This window comes from Trichoderma asperellum, chromosome 4 (assembly GCF_020647865.1).
Source record: "Trichoderma asperellum chromosome 4, complete sequence".
Lineage (NCBI taxonomy): Eukaryota > Fungi > Ascomycota > Sordariomycetes > Hypocreales > Hypocreaceae > Trichoderma > Trichoderma asperellum.
The window spans coordinates 2,465,360-2,486,869 of NC_089418.1; the positions used below are offsets into that span (position 1 = coordinate 2,465,360).

General features: G+C 49.4%; 7 protein-coding genes across 7 annotated transcripts; 4 read left to right on the plus strand and 3 right to left on the minus strand.

Annotated features, from left to right (window-relative positions):
* Positions 1–146: 146 nt before the first annotated feature.
* TrAFT101_007226 (uncharacterized protein) lies at positions 147–2,004 on the plus strand. The gene is made up of 2 exons (XM_024908843.2): positions 147–309; positions 365–2,004. The coding sequence occupies exon 2, from the start codon at positions 618–620 to the stop codon at positions 1,863–1,865; it is 1,248 nt and encodes a 415-aa protein (XP_024756591.2). The 5' UTR covers positions 147–309; positions 365–617; the 3' UTR covers positions 1,866–2,004.
* Positions 2,005–2,167: 163 nt separating this feature from the next.
* On the plus strand, positions 2,168–4,127 carry TrAFT101_007227 (uncharacterized protein). Its single transcript, XM_024910773.2, has 3 exons — positions 2,168–2,746; positions 2,825–3,014; positions 3,096–4,127. Exons 1-3 carry the CDS (start codon positions 2,216–2,218, stop codon positions 4,001–4,003), a joined length of 1,629 nt encoding a protein of 542 aa, XP_024756590.2. The 5' UTR covers positions 2,168–2,215; the 3' UTR covers positions 4,004–4,127.
* A 35-nt stretch (positions 4,128–4,162) lies between these two features.
* TrAFT101_007228 (uncharacterized protein) lies at positions 4,163–6,008 on the minus strand (the record flags this gene model as incomplete). Its single annotated transcript, XM_024902110.2, has 3 exons — positions 5,632–6,008; positions 5,456–5,542; positions 4,163–5,405 (listed from the first exon to the last, which is right to left on the minus strand). The coding sequence occupies exons 1-3, from the start codon at positions 5,823–5,825 to the stop codon at positions 4,163–4,165; spliced, it is 1,524 nt and encodes a 507-aa protein (XP_024756589.1). The 5' UTR covers positions 5,826–6,008.
* Positions 6,009–6,202: 194 nt separating this feature from the next.
* Positions 6,203–8,907, plus strand: TrAFT101_007229 (uncharacterized protein). Its single transcript, XM_024902109.2, has one exon. The coding sequence runs from the start codon at positions 6,833–6,835 to the stop codon at positions 8,708–8,710; it is 1,878 nt and encodes a 625-aa protein (XP_024756588.2). The 5' UTR covers positions 6,203–6,832; the 3' UTR covers positions 8,711–8,907.
* A 279-nt stretch (positions 8,908–9,186) lies between these two features.
* On the minus strand, positions 9,187–13,934 carry TrAFT101_007230 (uncharacterized protein). Its single transcript, XM_024901116.2, has 2 exons — positions 12,952–13,934; positions 9,187–12,785 (listed from the first exon to the last, which is right to left on the minus strand). The coding sequence occupies exons 1-2, from the start codon at positions 13,677–13,679 to the stop codon at positions 9,857–9,859; spliced, it is 3,657 nt and encodes a 1,218-aa protein (XP_024756587.2). The 5' UTR covers positions 13,680–13,934; the 3' UTR covers positions 9,187–9,856.
* A 2,758-nt stretch (positions 13,935–16,692) lies between these two features.
* On the minus strand, positions 16,693–19,518 carry TrAFT101_007231 (uncharacterized protein; the record flags this gene model as incomplete). Its single annotated transcript, XM_024910240.2, has 1 exon — positions 16,693–19,518. One exon carries the CDS (start codon positions 19,516–19,518, stop codon positions 16,693–16,695), a length of 2,826 nt encoding a protein of 941 aa, XP_024756586.2.
* Positions 19,519–20,104: 586 nt separating this feature from the next.
* Positions 20,105–21,248, plus strand: TrAFT101_012038 (uncharacterized protein). The gene is made up of 2 exons (XM_024908842.2): positions 20,105–20,473; positions 20,584–21,248. Exons 1-2 carry the CDS (start codon positions 20,268–20,270, stop codon positions 20,987–20,989), a joined length of 612 nt encoding a protein of 203 aa, XP_024756585.2. The 5' UTR covers positions 20,105–20,267; the 3' UTR covers positions 20,990–21,248.
* Positions 21,249–21,510: the final 262 nt, after the last annotated feature.

Consider the following 21,510-nt stretch of genomic DNA (forward strand, 5'->3'; position numbering starts at 1 on the left):
TTTGAGTTATGCATGGAACGAGGCCTTCTGTCCGGAAAAAGCACCAGTGGTTAGTAGACAATGAGCAAAACTTTTATTGCATTCATGGCTTTTGCCTTTTCAACATGACACACGAATCAAGCTCTTTTCTGCCATGTCTCTACGACCCCCCAAACTAATAATAGCGAGTGGCAATGAACCATTTTCTTCGAGTTTCTAGAGTAGACTGCTGAGTCATGCCTTCCACCAATTGGATGTCGCCAAGATTCAGAAGCCAGATTTCGCCTCTGGGCAGTGACGGTTTTGCTCGCTCTTACAAGAGCCTTTTAGGTCCACCTAACCCATCTTCTTAAGTGTCCTTTTCCAAGCGTTGACTCATTTATAGATCACTTGTTCAGTCGTTTTATGAACAGAATTATAGACCTTTTGCACCCCTTTCTTCTTCTTCAAAAGCATACTTTTTTGCTTACTCTTTCAGGCGTCTGGCGTTGCTACAGTCGCAGTACTTCGAGTATACAGGGACAGGCTGCCATTGCAACTCAGCAGCCCACCACGCTACGTAGAGCACAAAGTGGAAAGGCTTTCTAGCAAGCAACCGTCTCACAGCTAGACTGCATTACATATTCGTTTTTTCTTAAATGTTGCCGAATATGCCTTCTATTCGGTCCAAACGCAAGTCATTACCAATCATCTTTGCATTGGTTCTGGGTATCTTGCTTCTCATAGCGGCGCCAGTTGCGGCATCATCATCTCAGCCTTCGCCCCAAGCAGGGTCAGCAAATTCGGATCTAATCTGTCACACAGCCAACCCCGAGGAATGTTATCCTCGGGTCTTTCAACCAACAGATGAGTTCCAAACAGTTCACGGTGACCAAGAATTGCCGAGTGGACTCCATGTTCGCTTGAATATCTGGACAGGAGTCAAGGAGGCCAAGATCAACGTACCTGATGAAACGAATCCTGATCTGGATGGCCTGCCCGTTGATCAGGCAGTGGTACTTGTCGACCAGGAGCAGCCAGAAACAGTACAAGTGCCCAAAGGAGCGCCAAAATACGATGCTATTGGCAAAGTCAAGGAGCCAGCTCAAGGAGAAGAAGCACAGGTGGAGGCTATTGCCTTTGCAGAGACGTTTAAAATGCTCAAAAGTGGCATTATTCCGAGTGATGAAGAATTTGACCATGGTCTCGAAGGGCTAGAAGAACTATCGCACGACATCTACTACGGTCTCAAGATTACGGAAGATGCAGACGTGGTAAGGGCACTGTTTTGCTTGATGGGATCTCGTGATGGCGAAACCCCCAAAGGAGTCACTCCGCGAAGCCAACAAGCGGCTGCTATTCTCGCTGGTGCCCTCTCCAACAATCCTTCGGCTCTGAAAGAAGTGGCCAAGATCTGGCAACCGCTCATGGAACAATCGTGCCCTCACGATGGCACCCGCGCCCACGATCTCTTCTACTATCCCATAGCCTCGGTCGGCGATTCCCCCGGAAAAGTCAAGGCCGTAGTCTCAGCCATCAACGGCCTCATCAAAGACGAGAACATCAGGAAGGATTTCCTTGCAAACAACGGTATGAAGCAACTCCTTGGCGTCCTTGTCCCAGAAGGCGAGGAGTGGGCCGGAGCACAGAGAAAGGTCGGGCAGCTGGTGCTGGATACTTTTTTGGACGAGGATATGGGTGCTCAGCTTGGCCAGTGGCCTAAGGGCCAGGCGTCGAGTAATGCAGTGTGTGAGACGGCAAAGACAGCCCTGGACGACGGCTGCTGGGATTATAACGTCGAGAGAATGGTCAAATTGAAGAGGGGACCATGGAGCAAGGAGCTGCGGGCGAGGCTGGCGGCAGCGCGTAAATCCACGGGCAAGGTGCCAAACCATGGCGAACTATAGATTTCCACATTGAGTGCTGTAGCGTATATATGTATTAGCTGTAAATAGAGATACCCTTGAATTTCAACCAGATGTGCAACAGTGGCAGTCACTTCAGCCTTCACAAAGAATCACGTCAAGAAAGACAACAATTCCTCCATGCAGAAAGGCCCCGTCACGTTATTTGTTCTTATATGGCTTTTGCTGCGACCTCTAGCCTTTTGCCCCTCCAAGCCTGAACTTCACCACTGGAAACCCACCTAAAAATCACTAGGCTCACCAGCCTACATAAAAAATCTAATTCTCTGGCCAACCGCCGCAATTATCTTGCAACTCACAAGAGAAAGCAAGAAGAAGGAAAATTCAAAAAGATGTCTTCTTCTTCTCCATCTTCACCCCACCAGATCCGGCCTCACCCCACCAAGGGTCGTGGCCTCTACGCAACTAAGTCCTTCTCCCCTGGCGATGTCATCTTTCCCTTCACTCCTCTTATTCTCCTCCCCACGGTCTCGTACCTCAATATCGTCTGCTCATTCTGCCTCCGTCCGGGAAATCCCCGTGCCTGTTCCCGCTGCCACGCGGCCTCATACTGTGACGCGACGTGCCAAGCAGCGGCCTGGAAAGCAGTTCATTCGCGAGAGTGTAAGGTGTTACGGCAGGGCATTAAGGGTGAGGATCGGAGGAGACGATTACCGACGCCGACGAGAGCGCTGATCCAGGCTGTTCTGCGTAAAGAGATTGCAGATGGATTGGAAGATCTAGAGGGTCATGTGTTGGAAAAGAAGGCGGCGGAAGATGATGAATGGAAGGATATCGAAATCATGGCCATGGCAGCTTGTGCATTTTCTGGCAAAGGTACGGCAGAAGAGGATATTCGGAAAGCAGCTGAGATGCTGTGCAAGGTAAGAGATAAACAGTAATTGCAAATGAAGAAGAAGGAAAGAGAGAGACCTGCTGACGCTGTAAATTAATTTTGCCAGATTCAAAACAATTCCTTTCAGAGATTTGACTCCGACTTGGGCGTCATAGGTTTGTTTCTCGAACCCACGCTGGCCATGGCGAACCACTCCTGCATTCCCAATGCTGCAGTCCAGTTTATTGGACGAAACGCTCTTCTCATTGCTGAGAATCCCATTCGCGCTGGAGATGAGATTGAATTAGCCTATACCTGTAAGGAAGATGCTCGACCTATGCTAATCCCCTTTCTTTCTTTAATATGAGCTAACTATTGTGTGAATCTGCGTCACGTAGTTTACACCGATCCTTTGCCCAAACGAAGAGAAGCATTGGCTCACTACAAGTTTGTTTGCCAATGCCTTCGTTGCCGAGACGATCTCAATGTCTATCAAGTCGCAGCCATCTCCCCTACTGTCAATCTCAACAGCCAGAGCCTCGTACCAGATGTCTCCAAATTCCGCCAACATCCTGCAACCAGCAACTCCAGCAAACAGTCCATAATCAATCTATATGGCGAGTCAGCTGACTCCATAGTAAGTAATTTAGCAGAAATCGAGTCGCCGTCAGAGCGGCGCAAATTACTCAAGAGCGAGTATAAAAAGCGAAAAGCTCTAGTCGAAGAAGAGCTCTGGGCCGTCACGCCACTACCAGACATCCTGTTTAGGATATCCATGCTATACGGCGAGGAAGGAAACTTTACTCTTGCTCTGCCAGTAGCATGCCTGATCGCAACGGCCTGCGATCCGTACCAATATACCTCGCCTTTCCATCCCATCCGACTATCTGGCTTGTTCACAATAGCGAACTTCATTACTCATACCGCTGCGACAACGGCTTTCCAAGAAAGCTCAAATACACCAGTCTCCAAAAAGTCGACGCTGGAGCAGAAAATCGAGCAAAGCTTACGAGAAATCGATCAAGTCTCGCTATGCCAAATGTTGCTCATCATGATTCTCAAATATTCACCAGACAAGTATGGCGCTAAGATGGATATTGCTGTCAAAGCGCAGGCGCTTTTAGATGATATTGAGAAATTGGCGGGTAGAGAGCAGGAGACATCTCTCATTGATGAATGGCGGCGAAATCCCAACGACGAAAAATCTCAGGCTTTCTTCGAGTTTGCTGTTGTGAAGCAAGTGAATGCCTTGGCTTGCCTTGGGAAAGAGATCCTGGAGCGAGACTTTGGGAATACCTCTGTTTAAATCGAGTTTTAACCTGACCTTGCCCAAAATTTCAATCCAAAAGGTCGAGGGGCTATGATGTGATATTTACACAAGCGTCTCTCCCACATGATAGGGGGAAAAGGGTTAATAGATAATCCACAGCAATATACTCATTTTTTTTTTTTTTTTTTTTTTTTTTCAGGTTTTGGAGCCCCATCTCCCACGCCTTACAGTGCTCTTGTTTGCTGTGGCTGTAGTCCGCCGCTGAACAGGAGTTTCTACCAAAGCCATAGTCCCAGGCGACGATTGCTGCTGTTCACCATTGCTGATATAGCCAGCATTGGCAAGGGTAGGGTAATCTGAAGAGAGTGCCACTCGCTTAGAAGGTGTCGAGTTCATCATATGGCTGTCATCTCTACTTATTGCTGATCGTTTCTGGCGCGTGGCCGTTCCATAGTGGGATTGGTTGCCCTGCTCAGTTACGGAGCCGTATTCCCCAACAGACGGTCGAACATCTTTTCTGCTAGGGTTGGGCGTACCGTTGGCCATTCGAGTTTCTAACCGCTGTATTCGAGTCCTAAAGAGATCGAATTCCATCTGCAAGGACTCTACTTGGCTTGCGCGGTTTCCAATCTTGGATATGTTGCTGGCGAGAATGTCCAGTTGATGAGATGAGATTGAGGGATCTTCGCCCACCGACAAGTGACGACGGTCATTATCTTGCGCAAGCTCAGATCGCAGCTGTGTAATCTCTCGCCTTAGAGATGCCACCTCAGACGCATACAGCTTAGACGTAGCTATACCTTCCTGTGCTACCTGTTTCGCCTCGTCGGCTTCCTGCTTGAGGCGTGCATTTGCCTTTTTCACCTCTGTAATCTCCTTTTTCGCGGCCGTCAGCTCGCTTCGGAGGCCAGTGATGTCTGACTTGGATTTTTGCATTATTTGCCGAAGCTCTGCGACCACTTTGTCTGTAGTCTGAAGCTGCTGGTCCAAACGAGCAACAACGCCGTCGTCGTTCTGGCCATTCCGCTTGGCGTCGCTCATCTGTGTCTTGAGAGACTTAATGTCCGCTTGCTGCCCTTCTCCATCTCTACGAACGCTCGCGATGGATTCGCTGAGTTGCCGCATCTGTTTTTCGAGGCGCGCAACAGTGCTATCGAAATTGGACATGACCTGAAATCCAGCAACGCCAATTCGTTGGATCTCATCTTGCTGAACTTCCAGATCGGCCTGGATCTGCATAATGTCGAACCTATCCCGACTTGGAGTCGTTTCATTCTGAGGGGCTGCCCTGCCACTCACGATCGAGGGCTTCGCTTGAGTTGCGGCCGCCGACTGGTCTCTGAGCTGGAGGGTGCGCTGTATCTTGGGCTCAGCCTTACGCCTAAGGTCTTTGGCTATTTTGAGACCTATGGAAGTGATACGATATATGATTTGCCCACTGCCTTCCTTTTAGCATCATGTTGAATAAAATGGCCAAAAGACGCTCACTTGGCAAATATATGATTTGGGGGGCTTGTTATGCACTTCTGTCCAATGTTTGTATGACATGTTGAACATTCAGCATCTCGGAGCTCACTATGTGAGGACACTCTTCATTAGCAATTGTAGTCTAGAAAGCGATGATGTGTGGTTATTTTATGTGGCGTCATGAATAATGCTCATACCAGCCCTCAACCAAAGTGCCTGCATCGCCAATCCGCACAGCGCCCGTTGCCGAGATCTTGTCTGCATCGCCCTTCTCCTCGGCGTGTGCCACTGGTGTTATGTATTTTTTGCCTATCTGTGTCCATAAATTGACGAGATTGCCCAGTTTGGAATCGCATTTGGCACATCTAACGGCGACTAGGTCCATAGTCATCTGGCCTTGTGAGATCTCGGATGAGATGAAAACTGTTGAAAAGGAGCTCTAAAGGAGACGGCAAGGTTTTACGAGATGTGGTGCATTGGTTCTGCGTCTATTTACACAGAGTCTGTAGAAAAGTAAAGTAAAGCGATACGAAGTTTGGAAATGGATCCGTTGACATAATAATGATATTGTCGCGTCTCACTTGCAAATGAGACTCGCTGATACGTCGCGGTAAAGAGCCGCGAGGCTACAGTGAGATGTTGATGTTTAGCGCTATTGGTGGCTTGTGATTGGCCCAAAGCAGAGTCCTGTCCACTAGTAAGTTGAGATAAGATAAGGAAGGCTGTGGACATTTGAAACCCTGCCAAAAGTTCGCCGCTAAGGCTATGCAGACTTCAAAAAGCATCATCATTGCTTTCTTGCTACTGCTTTCTCATTGTTTGATGCTGAGCGGCTCCGGTATCTCTTGCGCCTTGGATAGCAAATTAACGAATGAAATAAAGCTACCAGCATATTCTTCTGGGCTTTGATATCTTTAAACCTCGCCATCATAGCGTGAGCTGAGGAGGGATTCTTGACCATTATCTCGTCTTCCTGTACTCTCATACTTCCAGCACACACGACGTTTCTTCTTATTTCTCCACCTTCTCCTCTATTTATTCTTCTTCTTCTTCTTCTTCTTCTTCCTATTTATTGTTAGAAGCACTCTGTTCAGATTACTCTCTAGCTCTTCTTGGATACATCCCCAATTAAAGAAATCGATCATCGGCCTCAGAGAATCAGGCCTCCAACATGGCTGACGCCGTAAATGACGACGCTGCAGCCGAAACGGCTTCTCTGAACCAGAGTGAAAGCAGCAGCCTTAAGAGATCGAGCCCCCACGATATAGAGGAGCAGACAGATGACAAGGACGAGTGGCAAACCGTCACAAGACCGAAGAAGAAGGCGAAGAAAGTGCCTCGCCCTGGCAAGGGGGATACCCAGCTCTGACATTCTCCCCCAAGGCTCGTCTACAATCCATGCTTAATCTTAGCAGCCTACGCGATCTCGTCACCTACATTTTCGCGGATGGCGCAGGCCCCCAATGGATTGGTGTCACGCATCGGCCGCAGTTCAGGAAGATTGTGACTATCATGATACCCGGCTTGGAGGAGGCGCTCTTCAAGGAGGGCGTTAACTATGCGACATTCAACAGCCTCAGGGACGTGTATGTGGATGCTACTGGAGATGGAGATGCGAACGCCTATGTTGCCACGTCTCCTGATGATTATTATCCCCGAAAGCTCGACAAGGATACGCTGCCGGAGCCTCTGAAGCCATTTGCGGACATGTTCCCCCATCTCTGGCCTGTCAAGACACCTGGCGATGACAAGCATGGAAAGATGCACTCTCCAATGGCCGCTTTCCTCACGGCACCAGCCCCAAAGGAGAAGACATCACAGAAAGGGGGTGTGAAGCCTGCTAAAGAGCCAAATGGATGGAAGAATGAGCGGACACGCATCACAGAGTTTCTGGCCACCACTGAAGAATTGGCAGATAACGGCTTCGTAATCCACCCAGCTCTTCTTCCAGAAGGAGAGCAACGAAACAATTTTGTTGCCCCAGAGGGATGGGTTGTCACAAAGGTAGATAAACTTGAGGACGGCGATGTCCCCGAGGCAGAAATCGAACAAGGCAGTATTACGGCCGGCAGAGATATCCTGGCCCTGGATTGTGAGATGTGCATGACGGGCGAGAGCGAGTTTTCTTTGACCCGTATCAGTCTTGTCAACTGGGACGGCGACGTTGTGCTAGATGAGCTTGTCAAACCCGACAAGCCAATTATCGACTACGTTACGCGGTTTTCCGGCATCACAGAAGAAATGCTGGCCCCCGTTACAACTACTCTTTGTGACATACAGCAGAAGTTGCTTGAAATTTTGCATCCCCGCACTATTCTCCTGGGTCACTCATTAGAGTCGGACACAAAAGCCATCCGAATTGCCCATCCTTTCATTGTCGATACTTCCATCATATACCCCCACCCGCGCGGCTCTCCACTGAAGTCTTCGCTCAAGTGGCTCGCCCAGAAATACCTCTCTCGAGAAATTCAAAAGGGCGGTGTCCTGGGCCATAACAGCATTGAAGACGCCAAGACGTGCCTTGATCTTGCCAAGCAGAAATGTGAAAAGGGCAAGCTATGGGGCGCATCGGATGCCCAGGGGGAAAATCTCTTCCGCAGGCTGGCGCGTGCTGGCACAGCTTATAAAGCTCAGGGAGGCGATGCTGCCATCGGCGGCATCGAAGTTGGCAAGACGAGCGCCGCTGTTGATTGGGGTGACCCAAGCAAAGGTCTCGGGGCAGGAGCCACGTATCAGCTCGGTTGCAAGTCCGACGAAGAAGTAACGACAAATATCATCCGAGCAGTCCTCGGCGATGAAGATGGAGCGGTGATTAGGGGTGGCGGAGTAGACTTTGTTTGGGGCCGGATGCGAGAGCTAGAAGCTCTGCAAGGATGGTGGAACAAGAATCGCGTCGAGAACTCCAACAGCGATGGGGGTCCCCCTGGAACAAACGTGGACGCCGAAATGGACACCGAAGCTGAAGCCATCGGCACTGCGGCCGGATCTGGCGCATCCTCTCCTTTGGAGCATGCTCTGACCCAGCTTACGGAACGCCTTGTTCGCATCCACGCTGCCCTTCCGCCATGCACCGGCTTCATCATCTACAGCGGCTCCGGCGACCCGCGGAAGATGGCCCAGCTTCAGCAGATGCATGCCAAATGGCGCAAAGAGTACAACACGCCTGGCAAGAAATGGGATGAGCTGAGCGTTAAGTGGACTGATGTAGAAGAACAAGCATTGAAGCGGGCTGTTCGCAAGGCTAGATCGGGACTTGGTTTCGTGAGCGTTAAATAAGGGGGAGGGTGGCATATATTAAGTGCTACTACCACAAAGGCATTTTCGAATGGATAGCGTATCCGCTTTGTGTAGAATGGATAAAATTGAAAGTTGCATGATTTTAGACTACTATAACGGCGCTTCCTGTCCTTTTGTATACCTAGATGGGTACTTTAATGAGACCAACGGATGCTGCACCTTTTTTGTTTATTCATATCTCATAAGTAATATTTTAAGCCCCAACCATCACTTTTCCTTTCCATCATACTCTAAAATTACTGCACTGGCGTATATATCTCAAGACTACTAGATATATATCTTCAAGCAACGAAGGTGGCATCAGCTAATCATGCAGCCGATTTTCCTTTTAACTTCTCAAAATTCACACACAAGCATATCATCAATATCATCAAGGATAGGGAAAGCATTTACTCGCTCCATAGTCATCAATACTTCCAACCAATCACATCACAATACAAGTCAAACACATAGATTATAGCTATTGCATCCATTGCATCAGAGCTTACTATTAATTACATGCCCAATATCCATCCCCTCCTCTCCCCGGGCCCATTGGAAGAAACCAGTTAAAACCCATAATCTTTCTTTTACACACATAGGGCATGCGCTCCAGAAGCTTACTATGCTTCATCATCCTGGCCTTAGAAAAAGGAAAATCAAAAACAAATAAAATACCCCTCCCGCTTGAAATGTGCCGAGATAAAAAGGAAAAGGGAAAAAAAAAAAAAACGCCTGCTACCACAAAATCCCCCTGATCAGAATCCTGAAAATTTTTCTGTATCAACCTTTTGACCAATAACCAAAGAAAATAAAAACAAAAAAAAATAGAGGAATTAAATCCAATTTCCCACGACGCTTCATGTATCTCGCTGGGGGATAACGTCTGTATGACTCTATACAGCAAAGGAGAGTAAAAAAGGAAAAACGAAAAAAAAAATTTAAATAATCAAGGAGAGTAAAATAAACATAAAGCAAAAGTCGCCAGGTGCGCCGAAGCTTGCTAAAATGGAATAGATCGCTGCTTGTTGTCGTTCATGGCTTCGCAAGCGGATCAGGTCAATCTTTTTCTTCTTCTTCTTCTTTCTCTCTTTTGTTTATAGCGTCAATTGTAGTGTAGGTGAACACCGATCAGTTGCTTTTAGTTCAAGCATCCTTCCCTGAATGTGCATCATCTACAACAGACGCAGCAGTGCTCAAATGACCATCATCTTCATGCCGAGGATCAATCCTGTTAATGCTGTGTTGCGAAACAGTTCCAAAACCGGCAGGATCGTCATCATGAGTTGTCAAGTCCATGCTTCTCATATCTGGAAAGTCGAGTGATGACTTTGAGGATGGCCGCTGGTGGTCTGACCGTCGATCAGAACCTCTTCGCTCAAATGGGAGGCGCGGCAGCAACGATACGCCACCATTGTGCACAGTCGACACGGTTTGCTGCGTGCGATCAGATCCCCGGCTTCCAGGAGGGCTTACTTCGGGCTCTACCCGGACAACAGGCGTGATCTGCATGTTTTGATCCAGTAGGGCCGAGTGCCTCTTGGAACTCTTCCGTGGGATATCAGGCACTCCGAGCTCAACATCAGACAAGTCCTCTGAGCTGACACCGTCGCTATTCCCATCATCGTTAGATATTTCAGCTCCTTTTGAGTGCAAAGCTGTGGCGGATTGAGATATTCGTCCCCTAGGAAGTCTATCTGTGATTATGCTGTCAGGCTCGTCATCATCCTCATCAGAGTCTGACTGCGGATCGCCATTATCAGTTAGCAGCTCGCCTTCCCGACGTTTCGGCCGCTGAACTTGAGGCTCATCATCATCATCGGAGTCGATAGGCCCATTTCGAATAACACCCATGGCAACAGGAATGCCTTCAGGTGGGGTCTCATCGCCGAAGCCTCCGTTTCGAACCATGTTTGGCGGCATTCTGGCACTTCTGACGACTTCGAATCCTTTGCCCTTCTCCTTAGTCTTGCCGCCAAATATCAGCCTGCGAACCCATCCAGATGCTGTTGCAACCGGCCCGGTCGGATCTGCTGGACCAGTTCCCAGCTTCCTGCCTGGACCTTCAGAATTGAGAGCAGGACCGCGAACACCGTAATAGAAGTCAACCTCACGAGTCGCGTAGTCAGGTCGGTTTGCAGGGAAGCTGATTGCTAGATTACCAGGTCCTGGAGTGCCTCCACGTAAAATTTCCGCGGACGCGTCAGGGGCTTCAGTCGTTCCCCCAGGCTGAGGAACAGGTTCAATGATGAGCGAGTCGCGCTGGTCTTCGAGTTGTCCAGAATCGCCAGTCATCTCACGGCGCCTGCGTGGGGGGCGGTAATATGGATCAGTAGATTCCATGACAATGCCAGGCGGTCCCTGACGGGCAGCAGAGGGTGATGCAAGAAATGAAAAGGTACTGGTCTCGCCCGGCGTTCCTGGCACGTACGAGCTCGCAGTATCAACGTTACGGGGTAGTGCCGAATACATACTATCAAGAGCAGAGCTGCTCCGATGTCTGTGGTGAGTAATGACTCCGCTAAGACTGGCCACGGAGCCGCTTCGGACTCTACCACTTGGCATCGCATAACCAGATTTGCCGCTGTCATCGGCATCCAACATGGCCGCGGTAGACAGTTGGCTAGCTCGAGACGGTCCGTGGCGGTGGTTAACTCTCCTGGAGAGCTGCCTCATACCAAAGATCTTGGAGAGGCCGCCGCGAGTCAATCCAGACAAATCATCTCCGCCGGCACCGAGCATTCTTGCGGCAACTTCAATGATGGTCTGCACAGCACCGAGGAAGAATCCAAGCGCAAGTACACAGGCATGAAGCAGCAAAATTACGTAGCCAATCCAACCTTTTGGGCCTTCCGTTACACCCAAGCTGGGTACAAAAGTAACCATAAGCATGATGATGATCAGTCGTAGAAGCGCAAAAAGGCTGTGGTAGATATTCATCGAGGTGGCTCTTTGATAGGGCCGAAATGCATATATCATGAGGATCTGAATGACCTCGCAAATAGCCAGGAGCACAACTTGGGCAACACCACTGGGCTGAACAGCGCCAATGGCAACGCCCCTGATGATGTTGATTAAAACCGGGATAAGGGCAAACGCAGCAACCTCGTCTGCGTATGTATTATACAAAGGCCCAAATCGCAGGACGGTAGGTAAGTCATCAAACAGAACCGACTTCGGGCGCGTAATGATGATTAAATAGAGAAGATAGGATGCAAAGCCGATGACTACTGCCAGGGTCAGCGCAGCCAAGCCAACAGCGTAGCCCGGCGACTGGCCGGAGACGACAAATTGGAAGCATGACAATGCCACAATAGGAGTCAGCATATAATTGAAGACAACGCGCACCACGTTGCCAATGACAAACGGGAGGTTTTTGGCCTGCAGATCTTCTTCTGAGGTCTTCCTAATCTTTCGGAGGATCCATTGGATAGCAAAGCCAGCCTGGATGAGCACGATAACGGCAGCAATAATGACGAGGAGCCACACCATCATGCCAGGCCATATATCCTCCGCCTCGGACATACCAATGAGCTGTGCCGTCTTCTGCAGCCCGTATGTTGTGCCTGGTTTTGTCACATATATTCCATCCACCACATTCTGCCATGGCGTGGTATGACCAAAAAAGCTCTCGTTGAACATGAGGGAAGACCATCCAACTTGGCTCACGACAGGCTGAAAGAAGCCAGGGTAAGCAAGAGTAAGCGAACCCGTCAGGACAATAAATTGAATATACTGCAGACAGTCGCCAAATCCAGGAGTTACTAGCCGTAGTAAGTCAGCGTCCCGTCCATAGTTGGATGTCCAGTGGAAAATGTTAGTGGTGCCCCAGGGGCTCCATATTCCAGCAAATGGGACCGCTATGCCGGCAAATATCAATACCAAGAGGGGCATGAATTTGAGCACCCAGGAGATGCTGCCCAGGTCAGGGGTAATGGTGGCGGAAACACAGCCAATATTGGTGGCTGCCTTGTCGCCATTGATGAGGAGAAAAGTAAGGGAGAAGGAGCTGAAAGCGTAAGAAGATAAAAAGTCATGGCTCAGATTGACCGAGGGAAGCACATAGGGAAGAGAGCTGGACAGCAAGATTTACGTTAGCTACTTGACATTGTACAGTAATAATATAGCAATAATACGTTAAAGACCCAGCAATGGTGAGGAATAGTTGTAAACAGCCAGATGGTGGGGAAGAGATGGGATAAAAGGATGCCAATAACTCAGTCAGGTAACAAATGACTTACCTGTTAGTGTAATCAAACACAGGCGCCAAAGGGCACGTCCCGTTAACAAGGCTGTCTGTGCAAAAGTTGGAGCGGTCATTGTAAGGCTCGTACGTCAAGACATTGACTCTTTTGACCAGCGTCGTCGCGAGAGTATCCGAATATGGCGTCTCGTCGATTTTGCCATTCGTCTCATTGGCGTCCTTCCAATACGGATCGCCCGGGGGAGGAAGCGGCCCAACATTCTGCGAGCCCGTCACGTTCCCCCAGGCAATGACCTGCAGGTTGTAGTTTGGCGTCTTGGTGTCGAAGACGGCATCGAGATACAGCGGTACCCATTGCAGCAGAGGTGGCTTGTTTAACACGTACGAGTCGGGGAGGCAGTTGTCGAACTCGAGCAGAACGGCGGCGGCAGGCGTTGCGACGGCGGCGAGGAGCAGAATCAGGGTGACGAACGTTGATCTCGCTGTCAATGCGAGGATGCGGTTGGGGTGGCACCATCTCGTTCGCGCTCGGATGACGCATCCCTCTTGGACGCCGTCGCTGCTGCACCCCTCCATCAAAGCGTCAGCCTGGGAAGCATCCAGCTCCAGGGCTGAGTAGGAGTCCATCACGGGATTTGGCGGCGAGGCTGGGCGAGGCTGGCCCTCGGTCGAGGCCATGGAAAATATTCGAGAATCATGCTGGTGGTGGCTGCTGTGATTGCAGTCGCAGCTATGGCGACTGGGTCGACGCATCGTGGGCGGCATCGACAGCCAGGGGGCGGCCAACTCTGCAGGCTTGCATTCAGAGGTCGCGCATCTTTAGCGCATCAACCAAGACTGTGTGAACGAGCGTACAGAAGGCCGTGCTAGCGGGCGCAAAGGGGAAAAAAAACGAGGGACTGTAGGTTAGAAGCGAAGAATTTGTGAAGGGTTCAATGTGCAAAAAAGTGCAAGAGAAAAAAAAAGTTGGAAGATGTTGGCCGGCGCAGACGATGGCCTGGGAGCTGGTCCAGAAGCTAGGGTGGAGTGGGAAGAGTGGCAGTGTTGGCGCCGTGTTAAGCAGCAGCGGGAGCTTCTTAGGTGAAGTAGCGCCTACAGGAGCTGCTTCGGGGCGGTTGCGGCGCGGGATGCCCTCGCCAGTACGAGCGCTGGTGTTGTTCGGGTAGGGTAGCCATTGCCTGTAAGCAGCGCACTTTGTAAACTCGAGTCGAGCTGAAACCTGTTTCTACTGAAAGTCGCCCTCCTGTTTTTTTTTCCTTATCTTTATGTTTTCATTCTCTTTCGTCTCCTCAGAAATCATTCTACCTGGCTCTGCTTTGCCTCAACGCCGGAACCCTTCCAACAGCCCAAAACGGACAAACAACAGTTTTTGCGCACGTCATCCTCCGCGCTTCGTCCTAGCCAATGCAGCATCCAGGCCCCCCATTAGTAACCCTGATAGCAGCTGGCTGCCATCGCGGATTTCCAGAAGAGGTGCCCGCCGGCCGGAGCAGAGCAGTGGCAGTGCAGCCGCCGCAGCCCACTAAACAGGCCGGCCGTTGGCGCCAAAAGCAGCCCATGGCGCCCTCTTCTCGGTGGCCTGAAACACACAAACAAACTCGTTCCATCGATATTTTGTGCGTCTTGTGCTGTGCGCCTGCGTCACGCGAATGGCCTCATCGAGCACTGAGCAGCCCTATGCCGATTTACACGTACATATACCTACCTAGCTATACATACTATATATTACTTACCAGTCCCCTCCTTTTTCCTCTCTTTTATTCTCACTAGTCTACTTTGTATTCATTTGAGTGCCCGTTCAAAGTACCTTACTGCTGTTAAATAGTAGGTACCTACAGCAGTACCTCTATAACCCCTACCACGCACTTCCTCTGCTTGTACCATCACTGCCCACTCCTCTGCTCCCGCACTTCGTATCTCCTCCATCCTGCGCGCATTCTCTTGCATGCCCGCACTCTCCAAAAATATTTTCATGCACAGAAACATTACATACAAGCTTATTGCCATACTTGTACGGCGGTGCTAATTCTAGAAGCTTACGTTATTACCAGCTCAGCACTTTGGACTGCGTTAGCACCGACCGATACTAGTCGTAGGTACTATTGCTACTAGGAGTAGTATGTGACTCCCTCTTTATCACAATGCCCTCCTCTCGTCCTCTCACCACCCAAGGGGCCATCCCGTTCTCAGATCTGCTTAGTGGCCGATAATGCGAAATACGAACTTCAATGCAGTGTGTGATTTTTTAGACAACGCGGAAAAAAACATATCCAACAGCTGTTGACAAGATCAAGACCATGGGGGGGGCTTGTGGTGGATCTTCAACATTGCCGTACTTCGCATGCGCGTGAGCTCCATATCAGGATGACAAACAAGAAAAGAAAAGAAAAGAAAAGAAAAAAGCAGAAACAAGCAAAATGCTCTTTTCGGTCTCGCATCACTCCCGTAAACAGTCATAGAACCCTTCCGGTCCAAACAGAAAGAAAAAGAGGCTTCTATCGTGGCGTCGATCCTCACGCCCATCATCAGCAGATACGAAGTGCCCTTACCCAGCTTTGGGTCCATCTACCAGGGGTGGCCTAGTCGGCATCCATCCTAGCCCGGGTCTCCTGTGCCTATTTTTAATCCCATTCCAGGCCGCAGGGCCGGGGTCCCTGTCGTGGCCCCCCTTTGGCGCTGGCGATTGGACATTGCAGCGTAGTATTCTGCATCAAGAAGCCACCGATGTGGCTTTTATACGCACCTGGTTACTCGTATGAGGTGCCTTTACATCACCTGTAATGCCAACTTTGGTGGCGCTACTCCGTACCTATCAAATACAGGTGTCAATTCAAGGTACTAGTCCCCTCTGTCACATAGCATATACACGACATTGGGCTTTCATCCCACAACATAGTCACGATGGATGCCTTTTCTCCCTGATAGCACCACGTCACAAGCGTCCATCCACCCACCCACCACTTACGCAGCCGCGTATACGAGACATGCATCAGAAAAGCCTCGCCTACTAGTATACCTAGTACGTTAGTGCCTAGGTCATTGGCCTCGCGAGAGATCTCCATCAAGATTTGAACCCCCAATGCTCGTACCTGGATTAATACGAAGTTTTCAAGGCGAAGAATCCCACTCACAGCTCATCTCGATCGCAAATTATACCCCAATCAAGCCAGCTCTCTCTGCAAATAACTAAATGTGTTTCAAAGAAGAAGAAGAAAACAGTCTTTCAGCTGTAAATAGCTCTTCGCGAGCATGGATTAAGCTGCTTGATTATATTGCTGCAGGCCACGATTACGGGTCAACGGCACCCCTGGCCCTGCTTCTTAAAAACGCAGGAGATTTCGGAAGCCCAAACTCCAGCCCCGGCTATGTACCTACCACTTGCATTCCCGGTCCGGTATCACCGCCTTCCGTATCCACTTTTTACCGCCAGATGCCAAATCTTCCATGACGCTTGCCTGCTACCTTGCGTGTAACGCTCTGTGATCCGCTCTGTTCAAACGTCGTCCGGATCTCTCGGCCGGAGCTTCGCTCCGTCCCGTCTTCACCTTCAAAGCCGTGGATATAAGGCGAGCTCGGCAGATGAGTAGTAGCTACTATCGAGCAGGAAGCCTTTGTTGCATGGTGAGTACGTCTAGTCGTGTGCTCTCTTTTTTTCCCTCCCTCTCTGGAAGTCCATATAGCATGGTGAAAGCACATCACGATAACCCTTCGCCACAGTAACCTCAGAACTTTCTCTACTAGCGTAGCTCCACTCTCCAACACATTTCCCAGCAAATAGTTATTGGTCAGTAAATGCAGGATTCTTACCTTTGGCGGCCGAGCGTAGCTTGTATTCTACTTCAATCGCCTGATTCTGTGTCTGCTTCCACGAGTCAACTGCATCCTGGAGACGGGATTCTACCTTGCCAGCTTCCTCCATACTTTTGAAAGTTATTGCGTTACCCCAGTCCCCTGGCACAATATCGTAGCCTTGCAGACGAGTCTGTCTTGCCAATGTCTTGACCCTTCTCAGTGAAAGCCTACGAGAGGTTGATGAACTCTGCATCGCCAAGTGAATTGGTGTCACTTCGAGGGGAAGTCGACGGGATGACAGTCGCCTCGCAATACCATGCCTGGCTTGTGAACGCCGCCTCTTGATAAGATAGAGTCTCGGATCCTCCAGCTTGCCATGTGTATTTCTGAAAGGCGCTCTATTCTGGGAATCTCCGCAAACGGAAGCTTCGATTGATGGGCGAATATCACGCTGGGGGGTTGCTGAGAGGTTATCACGCGCGTTTAACACTTCTTGGGCTCTCCTTGACGATGGTATATCGCCAGAATACTGACTATCCAGCAACGAAGTCTGGATAATATGAGAGCGGTGGCCTGGTTCATGTGAGAAGAAATTCTTATGTGAAACAGGTCGCCGGGTAGTATCTAGCTGTGATGCTAATTCAAAAGCATTAGTCGTTCTGTCTTGCTGACGATTTAACCCTTGAACTCCTTGGAAGTATAGCTGAGCGCGGGTCTCTCTCGGGTTATCTCTCGGTATGTCTACTTCTTGTTCAATCGTCTCATTGTGTGTTAATCGTCGCCGGTTACGGTTTTCCCCTGGCAATATAAAGGGTATTGTTCTGCCACTTTGCGGAGCTCTCGGCCATGGTCGTACTGCCACATTTCCTGTAGGGCTGTCTCTCGCTGTTGTTCTCTGCTGGGGTCTAAACGAAGAATTAGAGAGTCTCACGTTTAGTAAAGGGCCAGACGAAGGAGGGGTTAGCCATTCCGCAACACTTCTGAGCTGACGCGGAGAACGAAGTGCCAAGGGTTCATGGTCCGGCGAAGACGGAGTAGGAACAGGTGAAATTTGCTGGGCTCTCTCTTCTCTGGCATTGGCGTTAATTGTCCTCTCTGTATTATCATCCAATGTCAACATCTCAGGCTCTGCACTAGACACATCTGATTCTGAATCTGGTTGACCATTCATCGCATTTAACATGGATTCAGTCAAAGGCTGCAGAGGCTTGCGGTTGAATATACCTGGGGTCGATTCGGGGGGGCCTGTCTGCAAGTCGCTTTTCCTGGTTGCTGTCTCATCAGTTGCTATCTTGAATCCCTCATTCTTTCTCGAGAGTAGATATCGTTCAATGTTTTCCGATGCAGAAATTCTGGGGACTTGTGGTCTCCGGCCAGGTGAGATTTGAGATGCAGCCATGAGTGAAACAGGCACTTGTATATCAACGCTGTTAATAGTACAGTCTTCATCAGTAGAATTGCTGTTGATACGAGACATATTGACTATTTTTGATGTCCTCATCTTGGTTAGTGATACTCCATTCTGTGAGTCTGGCTCTCGGGGTAAAGGTAGTAATGCAGTGACTTGATCAGTCAGATGGTCGCCTTGCGATATACCGCTAAATATGTTCAAATCTTTAGTGTGCATATTCCCACTGTTCTCTATGTGTGATTTTGAGTCCCCTGCCTCCTCTTCAGACCTCGAAGACTTTGAGGATAAAAAGGGTTCGGCCATGAATCGCTCGGAGTATATTCTCTGACACAACCCCTCAAAACTTGCAGTAATCTTGTTTTCATCTCCAAATACAACTTCGTCTTTCAGTGGCGTCACGTTGGCATCATAACTATGGGCTGGACAGCGAATATTGAGTCGTAGAAAGGGGTTGGATACGCTGGTACAAGATTCGTTGCTACCTGTGACTCTGTTTAAATGGTTTTTGAAAATGGCTGTAATCTTTTTTGCTATATCACAGGTAGATGAGAGTGGTCTCGAGTCGACAGATAAATAGAGGCCTTTGCCCTTGACAGCAGGGAGGTCAAACCCGGTTTTTGGCATGAAAGCTTCTAATATGAAGTCTTCAGTTGCCTCTTGGCTGGCTTGGGTAAATGCGGCTTGATCGCATGCAGAATTACGAGACACATGTATGCAGCTGTTAGCGAGAGCTTTTCCGAATATCTGTAGAGTGGCCTCGTTGATCTCTGCCGCACATGCTGGAGCATATGACCAGCCGCCGACGGCCTCGCCCAGTATTTTGAATGACAATCTGAGATCAGGTCGAGCTAGCACATAAGCTTTAAAAAGATCTTTGGTGGATTTGATGTATTTGGCGCTGTTTCTCAAAGAATATTGTTTCCTTGCCGGCAGGGTATCAAAGAGCTTGGTAACTTGAACGGTTGTTCCAACAGGGGCCGATGTAGGGCACCGATTCTCACTTCCCCCAACAGCGCGCTTGAGTTGTAAACGAGTCGCTACCACATCACTTGTTGTCCGAGTCGTGATAGAGATGGTAGCGAAAGTGTTCATCGCTGCAAGTGCTTCACCGCGAAAGCCGAGTGACTCTCTAGCTCTTGACCCAATCTCATTAAACGCTTTCAGCTTGCTGGTATGAGCTCGCCGACCTAGGGCATCAAAGTCGTCGACGTCGATTCCATGGCCATCATCTCGGACTCGAATCGTATCGAGATAGTTAGAAGAGACTGCAACTTCAATAAAGCTGGCTCCAGCGTCTATGGCATTGTCAATAAGCTCCTTGACCACGTCACAGGGAGTCGTGATGATAACTGAAGAACCTAGACTTCGGATAGTGGATTGAGGAAGAGCTGATATGGGCATATTGGTAGAGGTTAAGATAACTGCAATATAATGGAAATATACAAATGCGCTTGTAACACCTTGGAAATTTCCCAATATTGCGGCAAAGGCGAGGACTATCGAATCGGAATAAAGCATTGAAGATGATTAAAATACTGTGTCTACCGTCAATTCTACATCTATCTACTAATTTGCCTGGGCGGTGACTCTAGATCAATCTCTCCTTCCCAAGTTGATTCAGTGAAATATTGGGCAAGGGAAGCTGCAGTCCAGCATCATGTCAGTCAGGTACCTCTCTACATTGGCACAGCTGAAGCTGAACTAGCTAAAAGGACCTCCCCCCAAAGAACCCTCACAACGACAGAAGAGGTACTGCAAGCCTCGTGTAGCCACACCGTAATCGCGCAGCATGCGAATGACCTGCTCCCAAAGTCACCTGCCCCCCAGCTCCTGCACAGCAAAATGACGTTTCCGCCCAAATAGCTCAAAGTACTTCGTACCACCGCACCTACCCCGCCGTGCCTCGCCATTCCGCTTCCGCCAGTGCCCCGCCGAAATCATCAGTCAGCGTCAGCTAACCGAGCTCTAAGCTTGTCGTCCGCCGTGGGAGGGATCGCATTGTAGTAGTTCTTGGTCTAATTCTTACTGTTGACTCTTGCCTGAACAGCTCCATATTCCTTCTTTTTCTTTCTTTTCTTGGATTCTTCAACACTCACGCTTACAGCACTCACTCAGCACCTTATTTTTTCTATTCTTACCAACCAGCCACCATGTCTTCTATCAAGGGCCCCGCTCCTCAACACCACGACGGCTCCAGCCTGCGCATCGGCATTGTCCATGCGCGCTGGAACATCGCCATCATCGAGCCCCTCGTTGCTGGCGCAAAGGCCAAGCTCCTGGAAGCTGGTGTCAAGGAGTCCAACATTGTCATCCAGTCTTGCCCAGGTGCCTGGGAGCTTCCCATTGCTGTCCAGCGGTATTGCCTCCTTGCCTCTCGTTCTGCCCCCCCTCCGCTGCGACTATTCCTCAAAAGCTTCTTGTGTCGCCTTGAAACCCGAGATTACTAACGTATTTCCTCGTTTAAAGGCTATACTCCGCTTCCCAGATCCAATCCAATGCTTCCGGCGCTCCCTCAGCTACCGACCTCCTCGGCGCTTCAACCCACGACCTAACCGCCCTCTCCGCGGGCGATTCCAGCGGACCCTTTGACGCAATCATTGCCATAGGCGTGCTCATCAAGGGCGAGACTATGCACTTTGAGTACATCGCCGACTCTGCCTCTCAGGGCCTCATGCGCGTCCAGCTCGACATCGGCATCCCAGTTATTTTTGGCGTCTTGACCGTGCTCAATGATGAGCAAGCAAAGTCCCGCGCGGGTATTAGCACAAGCGCGGAAGGCAAGGGCCACAACCACGGAGAAGACTGGGGCTTAGCGGCTGTCGAGATGGGTGTCAAGAAGAATGAGCTGGCTGCAGGCAAAATCCTGGGCTAAGGTCAAAAGCTATCTACGGTAGCCCCAATAGAAAGGGTTCAAACAAAGAAGAAGAAAAGAAAGAAAAAAAAATACGAGGGAAGAATATTGCGAAACTCATTACCAAGAAATAGGCACGCTTGCAGAGCAAATTATAGAGGGTCAGATATCGACTCCATGAGTTCAGCTATTATGAACAGCTAATGAGTAGGACAATATCCATTAGCAGTTAACTATAAAATTTAACAATAAAAAAAATCAATAAAGACGCGCTTTGGATACATCTGTCTTGATTCCATATCAATACTATGCTTTTTTCTTTTCTCTCTTCATTCCCCAGCGCTTGTAGTCATGACCATCCCTCTGCCAGACAAAGGAAATAGGAGAACAACTCGTTGCAGACAAATTATTCAATTACGGCGTAGAGCCATTTCTATCATGCATACGCGAACCCGTCCAGATGAATGTTCCCACCAAATTTGACGCCCAAGCGGACGTCTAAAAAAAACATCTAGCTTGCCAATTAATATTTTTTCTTTTTA